The 12,345-nt window shown below is 34.3% G+C and overlaps 1 protein-coding gene across 1 annotated transcript in view; it reads right to left on the minus strand.

Moving 5' to 3' along the window:
• LOC122789623 (circadian locomoter output cycles protein kaput-like) overlaps positions 1-12,345 on the minus strand; it is a 1,222,827-nt gene that overhangs the window by 818,499 nt on the left and 391,983 nt on the right. Inside the window, exon 3 of the mRNA XM_044057016.1 lies at positions 10,474-10,628. Within this exon, the coding sequence (XP_043912951.1) occupies positions 10,474-10,628 (155 nt within the window). The remainder of the gene's footprint in view (positions 1-10,473; positions 10,629-12,345) is intronic.

Here is a 12,345-nt window from a genome sequence, read left to right on the forward strand (position 1 = left end):
GGAAATACAGTCAGACTTTGCTAAGCTAGAATCTATAACTAGAATACCAGCTTATATCACTAAAATTAAAGATTTTAAACCTTGGTTTTTAACAGAACTAAATCTCTTTCTAGAAGTAAATATGAATTCTGATACTAATGCAATTACGGTTTGGGGTGCTGTAAAGGCTTATACTTATGGCAGAACATTTACTTGGTACAAAAATAAATTAAAGGAGTGGTACTCAGAGGTGCAAAGCTTGCAAACACAAATTTCAACTCCCAAATCTAATTCAACCAACTTATCAGATACCAAAAACAAATAGCTGAACTGAATAAAAAGTATTCTGACATTGATGAAATTAAATTATTATGCCCTCACCGCAAAGCATATGCATAATTCATCATTGAAAGCTAAACCTCATTCTAAATCAAACAATATTATAAAATATTTCATGAACAAACTAATAAAGAAGTTTCAGATATAGGTGATATACTTGATGCTTTCAGGTTTCATTATAGTAAGCATTATAAATCCAATAATATACATATTAATAGTTTTGACAGAGAACTATCTGCTATACAACTAGAGACAATCCCAGAGGAACTTAAAACAAGCCTTGAAAAGTTAATATCCTTAAATGAAATCAAAGGTAAAATTAAAAACTTTAAACCCAGTAAAGGCCCTGGTTTGGATGGTATCATTATAGAAATGTACAAACTATTCCCTGTAGTTACTATACCTTTACTTCACAAAACTTTAATGGAAGTATAACATAAATATATGATCACACCATTCTGTAGATATACAGTGACCATTCTTGTGCTCAAAACTAATAAAGACCCACAATTCTGTAAATCCTATAGATCAATTTCCCTTCTAAATAATTATTATAATATTTTTATATCCATACTTATTGACAGGATGAAAGTCCCACTTATAAAAAGATAAATTATGATCAAACTGGATGTATATATAAAAAACATCATGATAACATTAAAAGAATTTAACACTAACTGAATTCTTAAATAGAGAAAATAAAGAAGCCCAGTTAGTCAGTTTGGATATAGAAAAAGCCTTTGATTCTTTCAATTGGGATTACCTTTCTGGAATACTAATTATATTAGCATTCCCATTGTCCTTTATTTCTATGATAAAAGCTATTTATAAAGACAACTTAGCCTATATAAAATTAGGTACTTTCACATCTTAACATATACCCATAACTAAAGGCACTAAGCAAGGTTGCTCACTATCCCCTACCTTATTTGTCCTTGGTATAGAAGTCCTTGCCTCTTTAATAAGGAATAATCCAAAAATCAATGTTTATAATCACTATAATTCTAAGATATCTCTTTTCAGTGATGATATCTTGTTCACACTATCTAATTCAAGTACTGAGTTATATGAATTGGATGCAATCATAAATCGTTTTCAAAAAGTTTCACGCCTCTGTTTTAATAAACAGCAGTCAAATCATATTGTTTTTAACATTAAGAAAAAACTGAATCTAACTCTCAAAATATTATTGGAGAACAGGAAAGCTCTATAAACTACTTAGGCATAATTTTATGCAACACTATTGAAAAGACGAAATAAATTAACTTTAATAATATAACATCTTTAATAATCACATAATCAAATTGAAGAACATTTTCTTCTCTTTTGAAGAGAGATTGCAGCTATTAAAAATAATCCTTTTACCAATGACTCTGTATATTGTTTTGGTTCTAGGCACTCTTCCTGGAAACAAATTTATCAGAGACATAACTAGATTATTACTAAACTTTCTTTGCTTCCCAAATAAGAATAGAATTGCTTATAAACATCACAGCAGACCTTGAGACCAAGGCAGTATCAAAGTTTCCACACAGTGATACATACATAAGAGCCTCATTACTTAAAGATGTTATAAATTTGATTGATCCAAACTGTAATTCCTTCTGGAAATCATTACACCTAGCTATTTTATTAAATGAAAATGCACTATCTTCAAAATATTATTTTAGTAATTCTACTAACAAATTTTGGTATTTTTGTCATTCTGTGCAATATAATGTTACAAAACCTGTAAAATCCTTCATCCTAAACAGCATCTTTAACAACTTTAGGAAAATTGTAAACTCTGACATGGATATTAAAGTTTGGTTTGGTGTATTAGTTCCTTTCAAAGCCACAAAAAACTTTCCAGACAAGTTACACTTTAATTTTTTTAATTTATGGGAGAGTAAAATCTTCATATGTTGGAAACATTGCTTTAAAGATCTGGAAAGTCTGCCTATACAACATATTATTAGTTTATATAATTTGTCATCACAGTACTGGCTATCATTACAAAGCATATTAAATTACTTACAATACCTTTGCAGAATCATTAAAATTCATCTTATGTAGAAAAAAACTGTAATCTTCTATATATCTGAATTACTATATAATAACTTTAACTTTAAAAATATTATCTCCAAATTATATGGTGTTTTAATAAAATATAAAGCCATCTTAACTAACAAATATTGGAACACAAAAATTGGAAGCATCTCTCCCAATTATACTCAGATAGAGAAAAATCTAACCATTATCTTCTGTAAAATTCACATCATGGCGTCAGTATTGGAGCATTTTTACTTAGATATTCCTACATAAAGCTTTCTTAATCCCTGAGAAAATTGCTAAATTTAATAAAACTGAAAATATCAGTTGCTGGAGATGTTTATCTTGTTGCAAAGCAGATTGGTTTCACATCTTTTATGAATGTTCCTGTTTAATTCAATTTTGGAAAAGTATTGACAATTTCTTTAAAGCTTTATATTCTGATACCCTCTGTTTATCTAAAAAAATATTTTTAAAATGTCAGTGAAAGATTTATCATGAATAACTCCAACTCATATCTTTTATGGACAATATTAGCAGTTGCTAGAAAGTACATAGCTAGAAAATGGAAGTCCACTACTTCTCCAGCTTTTAAAGATTTCCTATCTTTTCTAGAAGAAGCGATACCCAAAGAAGTCAGAATACACCCGAGGTGTTTTACCAATAATCATTGGATAAAGGTTTCTTCCCTTATTGAGACATTTCAAATGGACACTGGCTCTTCCTGAAATATTTTATGTTTATAAAGAAAAATCTGTTTTTCTTTTATTTGCATATAATTTTATGATTTTTTTCAGACCTCTGTAAATAGTGTAAATAGTTGCTACACTTCTTTTTTCTTTGCTTTTTTTATCTTATTCAAAATTGTGTTGTTTATCTTTCTTATTGTTATGAACAATTATTTATCTTAATAAAAAAATTTGAATAAAAAAAAGAGTAGGGGTCCTTTATATACAAAAAAGAACTCTTATTTACAACATATTTACACATTTTCAAATATTTACAAATGTACAAATATATAAAATATATATTTACACATATTCACACATATTCATAATTTTCCTTGCAATCATATTAAATTTTCATCCCTATTAGATCCCCACTCCTTTTTCCATTACTATCTGATTTAATTAATATTGTTGCTAAAATCCATAAAATATTATTTATTTTTCTTTCCATATAATCCATTTGACATAAAGTAACTTTCTATCCACTCTTAACATATTATTTACTTCTGTTCTTATAATATCCATATTTAATCATATCCATATTTATTTTATCCACTTCTTTTCTATATTTGAAAAAAATTTCTTTACATAGTTTTCCCATAACTTTTTTACTCGTTTATATTTCGAAAACACAAAATCGGTAGTTTCTTCTTCTTGACAATGTAAACATATTATATATTTTCTTTTTATATGATATATTGCCTTTTACTGGTAATTTATCTATTACCATTCTCAGCAACAACAACAAAAAAAATAAATAAACTTGACATTCTACTTTCTGATTATAACATTTGATTCTTATTTTAATACCTTTAATTTTTATCTATTAGATTTTCCCATGGTTTTACATGTAATGTTTTATCTTATACCATACTTTTATTTTATTTCTATATTAGCAATTTTTATTTTCCACAAAAATATTTTTTCTTGGAAGCATTTTATTTCATGTATACACTCTTTTTCCCTTTTACTCTTTTTTACCAAACCCCAAATTTATCATACTTATATTTACACAGTTTTACCACCAATCTCTCATCATTTTCACTTACCCACTTTAACACTTTTTACAAATCCTTACCATTTACTTCACTTTTTACTTTCTTCTGCCTCTTTCTTTTCTGCTACTCCCATTTTGCTGTCTTTTACTTTCTCTGCATATGATTTATTTTTCATCTCAGTGCTATTCTTCAGGATTGTCTCTGTATCCTTCATTTACATTTTCTCCATAATATCCCCCCAGAAAATGTCTCCTTCATTTTCTGGTTCACTCTGCATGACCATTTCTTTAACTAAATCATCCCACAGCCCTCCCAACTGGAGGACTGTAATTATATATTTATCATTTGCCAACTCATCTCCATCAAACATATTTCTTTGAAACAACTCCTCAGAATCCTGCAGGTATTCTTTTGTCTTGATATTGGCTTTCTCCCACATTTTTCTCACCACTCCATCATCTCCTCCACTCTCCATATGCCTCCCTGTTTCTTCTGGCCACCTCCATGGTGTGAACAGAAATATGAAGTGCTCATGCAAAAATGGGACCCACTCCCAACAATGATGAGTTGCAGAAATTCCATGATGACCAAGCCAAATTTCAACTTATATGACCTTAGGTCTCTCATAAAAAGAGGCCACTTGCCTAGGGGGACTAACCCAATGAAGAAAGGATAACGAAATGACTAACTAAATAAATGAAATGGATAAATAAATAAATAAAAATGAATATGATCTGACTGACAGATTCTTAAGGCTAATCTGTATCGGTTATTTTCCTACATCTTGTCCTCTGGGAAGAACTAGCCTTTCCTTAAGTATTCTCAACATAACTTTCCTTCTCACTATTGTTATGCTAACAGGGTTGCAGTTCCATAGATTTTTTGTTCCTTCTCCTTCCATCATACAAGGGTATTACATTTGCATTCTTCACTGACAAAACCAGTGATCTGATGAAACTTTCTTCAAGAGATCTGCAACACACAAGCCAGACTGATGGGAACAGGAAGGTAGTCCACTCTCTCTGTGGTCTCTTTTACAGAATCCATGTTCCTCTCTACTTCCTTTTTTTTTGCTCTGGTGTCTGTCCACTTCCCCTCCCATTCTGCAGTATCTCTCTCCCAACATTGTGCCCCATCATTTCTTTTCTTATAGTGACTAGAACAAATAATTCATTCAGTACCATTGTTTTTCCAAGACATTCTTGCTCTCTCTCTCTCCCATTCCTGCTCAGGCAGACTAGGACTGTCATCTCTACTACTGCAGCTCCTTTTAGCTTGCATATTTATAGTCATCATCTTCTTTCCTGCTTTTCATCTAGATTCTTTGTACCGTGCCTCATTCAGCTTTTCACACCCTCTATTTCATCATTTGTATGTTCCATTTTTTTATCTATTTGCTAGCCTTACTCTCCTGTTTAGTAGCATCAGCCTTTTTCTATTTTTGTCTCTTCCTTAAAACCTTGTCCATAACCCTGTGTGCTGGATCTATGAACCATTCCAATAGCTTGTTTATTGTCTCATCGTGACCTCAGTCCCCTAACTCTCTGACTTTCTCTCTCTCTCTCCCTGCTCTTCATATTTTACTGCATTAAAACTACATTCCTTCATATTTGTCTTTGTGTACTTACCCTCCCCACACAATATAAAACCATAGAATGACATGATCACCATTGGGTAATGGCACTTTTATTTGAATGTCTCTGATGCCCTCCACCTTGGTTATGATCATATTGAGAATTCTGTCCTTTCTGGTACACTCCTGCAACAAATGGCTGAATCCCTCATGATCCAAGATATTAGTCAACTCCCTCTCCCTCTGTTGGTTCTGTACAGTGCATATAACTCCAATCTGATATAATTACCCATTTATCCCATTTCCTTTAACCTGCACTCTGTCTCACTGTATTCACACGTACGTCTGGGATATTCTGCCTTCACCTCTCTTTTGTTCTTTATAGTATTGCACCTGCTTTCAGTAATAAAAGTGATAACTATAGCCAGTTTCATTTTTTTAAATGGAGGTTTATTTACAAGGAGAAATCAAAATGGGGAATACCATAAAAGAAAGAAAGAGTCATTCATGAACTGCTGTGTTCTTTCCAAAGTTCAGTTCAACAATTTCATTGCAACAAAGTACAAAGTCCTTTCAGCAAAGTTGGCCAACAAACAAATCAGCACTTAAAAAAAACATTCACTCCTTCTCTTTAGGCACTCTTGGTAAGAGTAACTCTACCATTTTCTAAGAACCAGAGTTTCTGTTTTTTTTTCAAGCATTGTATCATTTCTGTGTTCTTTGTGTTCTCTAATAATTTCAACTGAACAAGACTCACTGGTTCCTTTATTATATTTTCTATTTTTTTAGTTTATAATTATGAAAGTAGAATTTTCACCTCACCATAACCTCAGCTTGCCACAAGCACATTATTTTTTTTATAAAACATTTAATTATTTTTTAAACAAACCAAATATTAAATGTAAATGTGACAGCACACTCAAAAACAAATACAAACCAAGTTGACAACCAATACAGTAACATATAATTGCCTGCATTTCTAAAGACCATAAAATACTGTATTACTCCACATCAGGTCCACTAATTTCTTAGTTATAATTAATTAATTAATTTCTTAGAATTAGTTTCTTGTTCCATCCCACTGCAACCAGGTAAGTCACTTATTTATACAATTGTAATTGTCTTATTGTTTATTCTAAAAGGTTCCATGTTTGACAGCTCCTACAAAAAACTATATAAATGTGAAACTGACAGGTCCAATATATGTCCATTTCCTTAGACATCCATAAAATTAAACAGCACTCTCTCATTTTTGCCCACCTGAGTATCACAAGGGCTCCTAACATAAAGGCAGACTGTGTAATATGTTCTCTTTCTAGCCAGTCCTCTAACAGCACATTATACAGATCTGGCTTCAGTCTAGCTCAAGTTTTGGACAAGCCTACAAACCCTGAGACAACATTATTTACATTACACCTAGCACATTGCTGACAGGCATCTGCAGCATTAGGATATAAGTGCTGCAACTGGACAGGCATATAAAGATATTTTTCAACAAACTTGCAAACAAAAATATTAAAGTTATGGGAATGCAGAGCATATTTCTGTAACAGATAAATCATTTTCTGTTGAGATGCAATTATATGTGCATTCAAATTCCTACTCCATTTATCCTCTAAAGATTTCTTTACTGGTTCCTTTGTAAATATTAATTGCTTCTAAAAATCTATAGAAATGATGTTTCAACTGCAAATCCTCCTACCTCATCCTTCAGAAAATTCTCACCCTCTGGGACTCATACTGGTCTGTGGAGAGTGCTTATTTTAATCCTTCAAAATATACTATTAAGCCTTCTATAATTCAAACAATGGCATGTCTGCCACAACCAAAAATAAGATTCTTACAGTAGCTGATGCTTCAGTAGTAATTTCATCTAATGTTGCTAGTTATAAGAAGACTTACCACTTATACTAGGACTCTCCACTGCCTCATTCCAAAGCCCTTTGAATACAGCAGATTTTATACCCTGATGAGCTTCTCCATCTGCCAACCGAAGGGCAACCATGGAGGCATTCCCAACTGCTGGACCAGCATCCATTCCAATGGTTTCTGTAACGGATTCAGCTGTATGCCACAAGCAAAAATGCCACAAATCAGATGCCCCGATATATCTGCAAATTGGGTACAAATATTTACCCCAAGCTTTTAGGCATCATTAATTTCATCCAGAAACCCTTGAGTCTAGGCCAGACAAGGTGATTATCCTAGTTTTTAATGCAGAATAAAAGCACTTAGGTGGAAACAAAGTAATTGTCTGAAAAGTATCCTTGGAATTAGAAATACCTTAACAGTTATAAGCTTCTCCCCCAAATCCAACAAATGAGTCTTGCTCTGTGCACACCAGCTTTTACATTTTTGCTGCACATGTGCATATGAAATATCCAAAGACTCTGTCAAGGAGTCAGCAAAGTGTACATTTTCAATAATTTTATGGATGTATAGCCCCCTAACATAGGAACCTTGCTTTCATACCTACTGACCGTGCACAAATTCACGGCCACAGTCTGTATTTGTTACATTTATTCTTAAAATGGAAAATTTCACAAACATTTTTAACAAATGAAATAAGCCTAGTAGATTATGCTATAAATTATTTAAATAAATTAGCAAGTCATGTATGTAAATGAAGAAAGTTTTACTTCTTCATCTGTACAGGAAAACTCTTTTTTATCTGAACTGTAAACACCCTCTGCACGGGGCTACAAACAAATAGCAAACAGAAAAGACGAAAAAGGTTTGAATGTCAGACCCACATTCATCATAACCTGTGTCTAAGCATATTCATCAATATACTTTCAGAAACATTTTGTAATGCAACAAAACCTCTCAGAAAACCCTAAAATTTTTAACACCAAATACAAATAGTGCCAATCAACACTATCACATGTTTTCTCACGGCAAGGCTAACCACCAACAGTAGTGACTTACGACTCGGCTTCTTACCAAGCATGTGCCTTTCAAATACAAAGCTATGCTGATGTAAATGTATCAATTTAGGAAGTAATGGGGCCAGTCTGGACACCATAAAAATGTTACAGTCCTGTTTTCAGGGGGGAGAAATGTTTATGAATGATTAAGGGCAAAGGGGGATCGAGGCTTTTGGGCTGACAGAGATAACTGCCTCTCTCCGCAATAAAAGCATCAAGAAACAGTGGCCTCATCAATGCAATATCTGTGGTCATTGGCAAGTTAATTCTTCAGCTGGTTGGAAGATGAAAGTCGGGCCTAGACAAGTGAAGGTGTACATGCAGTTTGCATCATTATAAATGTTGGGGTGTACCTGTAAAAGGGGTCTGCAGACCTGTATAATGTTGGACCCTGACATGGTGATGTGTTGTCAAATGGTGATGTATTGTCAAGTGTAGCATTTTGCTTCTGCCTGACATGCTGAAAAACACTATTCTTAATGTTACTAAATACTGCACTTTTAATGGCAAGTCACTGCAAGCTTCAGTTATTTTCTGTGACCTGAAGTGACTTCAGCATTTTTCATACTAGCTTTTAAGGACACTGACCCCTATATGGTGGGTGTGGAGTCTATTCTCCACATGCTATACTAGTCTGTATGTCTTATTTATCTCTCAGTGCTGTTAGACTACATATTAACTCAAACTCTTTGATCAAAAGTTAATTTTAACTGGCAAATTTGGTGTCACTGAGTAAGAATGTTGGTGAAAAGTTGTATAACCATAGTAGGCACACACTCCAACTTCCTGTTACCCCTCTTTACCACAGTTGATCAACTTCTGACCACAGTTTTGAAAGAACAAGCTTTTTCAATCCTTGCAATTATTCAGTTTTTAATTAAAAATTGCCAAAATAACACAATAATCAAGACTGACTGAATTGTTTATTAGCATTTGTTTACTGGGAAAGTTCAACTGAGCAAAGCTCTTTTTCAGTTGTAGCACAGTGAGTAAGCTTCAAAAGTACAAAATGTTACTGAAATAAAAATATATAAAATATTAACTAGCATTAAAATAAGAGTAATATGCATATCTAGTTAATTGCAGTGTTATAAGTGAACATATAAGTAGTGTTTTCTGGTTAAATAACAGCAGGATTACATAAAGTAATTTTATATCCTTACAATATGAAATGAACATAAACAGATAAATATATCAAATTGCATTATAGTATAAACATTCATAAGAATGTATAAGAAAATAGGCCAATTAATTTCATGTATGCAAAGTTAGAACACATAGAAGAGTAGATGCTGTGAAGAACATCATAAAACAGAGAAATTAAAGAAAGTAATAATATTCAGAAAAAAAGGAGCAAAAAAGGAAATGTTTGTGGTAAGAGAACAATATTATTGTTTCACACAACCCTGTTTTCCTTTAATTTAAATCCCCTTCATCAGCAGTATAGAAGTTTTTTTTCTGTAGTTTGGTTCTCAGTAAGTAGAACTGTTAAGAATAAGTGTTGAGATTTATAAAACATAACAGATTTCAGAAAAAGCATACACAAGTTTAATCAAGGGCATTATAAAGGACTATGGCATGACCGATGGCAACTACATTTTAAGCAGAATTTATTTTCTCTCTCTCTTTTTTTTCTTTTTGTGGCATATTTTCTTGTTGTTTTAATTATACTGCTACTATCCAGTTATGTAAAAGACACAGACACAGATCTAGACCAGTCTACAGAAACAGATCAACACACACACACACACACACACACACACACACGCACACACGCACACACGCACACACACACACACACACACACACACACACACACACACACACACACAGACACACACACACACACACACACACTGGTCTTTGAGGATGGGCTAAAATCTGATTATAACAAATACCTTTCTGCTTTTGTAGAAAATCAATTGTTCTTTGCAATATTGTAGATTTATCCATCTTTCGAGGATGGCCTTGCCCCTGGAGCATTGTACACAGTTCCTTAATAAGAACATTGAACTGGTCTCTCCTTTTCTTCTCAGATTTGTTGCGTGATGCCCTATTTAAAAAAAACAAAGAAGAAACAATTTACATTTTTCTAATTACAATACTGTATATTTCAGTTAAATAACATGCAATTAGATTTGTCTCTAGTTAATTCCACCAGGCTGCTGATTACTCCTTTTACCCTGGTAGCCATCCTGATTTACTGCTCTCTGACCATGTGGTATGCAGTGCATGTACTGCTCTCTGACCATGTGGTATGCAGTGCATGTACTGCTCTCTGACCATGTGGTATGCAGTGCATGTACTGCTCTCTGACCATGTGGTATGCAGTGCATGTACTGCTCTCTGACCATATTGTATGCAGTGCATGTAGTGCTCTCTGACCATGTGGTATGCAGTGCATGTACTGCTCTCTGACCATGTGGTATGCAGTGCATGTACTTCTCTCTGACCATGTGGTATGCAGTGCATGTACTGCACTCTGACCATGTGGTATGCAGTGCATGTACTGCTCTCTGACCATATTGTATGCAGTGCATGTAGTGCTCTCTGACCATGTGGTATGCAGTGCATGTACTTCTCTCTGATCATGTGGTATGCAGTGCATGTACTGCTCTCTGACCATGTGGTATGCATTGCATGTACTGCTCTCTGACCATGTGGTATGCAGTGCATGTACTGCTCTCTGACCATATTGTATGCAGTGTATGTAATCTCCTTATCAGCTGATTTTCAAGAGTTCCCAGTTAGTAAGACTCAGACCAGAGTGCATCCATTCTGTGCTCTATCATGTAGCTCTTCTAAAATCTCAAGCTTTCCTGCTCATTGTCACATACCCCTTAGATACATATATGGTGTCCTTACTTCAGGCTTATAAGATAAGAATAACTCAACATTCTGTAGTTTTTGAACACCAGTGAAACTGATTTCCCCTGGGATGAAAATGTCATGGACTATAAGGACAGAAATGTATAAAATTGTTCCTGTGTTCATACTAGGCTGATGATCCAGTGGACCATTTGTAGCCAAGCCAATAACCCCATCCGTTTACCAAGACATGCGTTAATACCAGACACCACCCTGGTTGCAGACCCTTTCCATAAGTGCTAGTGGAGTCACACTATAGGCTGTACTTAAAGATTGCCCATTAAATTATCTAAGTCATGCTTAAAAGGGGTCATTGAGAAGCTAACACCTTGGTATAAAGTGATAAACCATAACTGTGGCCTAGGCAACCCAGGTTCAGTTACCGGCTTGGGTGTCTGAGTTGCTGTCAAAAAAGTGCTGGCAAGGGGATGTCGACATATCTGACCCGGGGAAAGGGACATTTATCTCGGAGCTTCTTGAGGAGAGATGTGGTCTATGAAAAGGGAAGTAGCCCTTGGATGATTCTGAGATGGGCACAGGGGAGGTAGGGGGGAAAAGATGGTAGGTTGTAACATTAACAAATCCCTCCCCCTTGTGAAGCAGTTGCTGGCAATATCTTCAGGGATGCCCTTAAGTTCCATTCTGGACCCAGCCCAAAAACAATGGTGTCTGGGGAATGAAAAGAGAAGGTGGTGTACCCAATGATAGATAGTGGCTCTGGGGTAGAAGATTGGAAAGTATGAAGCAGCGGGGGGGGGCAAAAAAGGGGGGAGTCATGGAGATACTATGCTTAACATCCAATGAAAGTGTATTCATGAAGGAGGTACTCTCTGTGAAAATATCTATCCTACCAACAAAGTCCTGCTTAAGTTTCAGTGGAAGTTTAGATCTCTTGATTGGGT

This window comes from Protopterus annectens, chromosome 15.part0, assembly GCF_019279795.1.
Source record: "Protopterus annectens isolate FY-2018-M chromosome 15.part0, PAN1.0, whole genome shotgun sequence".
NCBI classification, from domain to species: Eukaryota; Metazoa; Chordata; order Ceratodontiformes; family Protopteridae; genus Protopterus; species Protopterus annectens.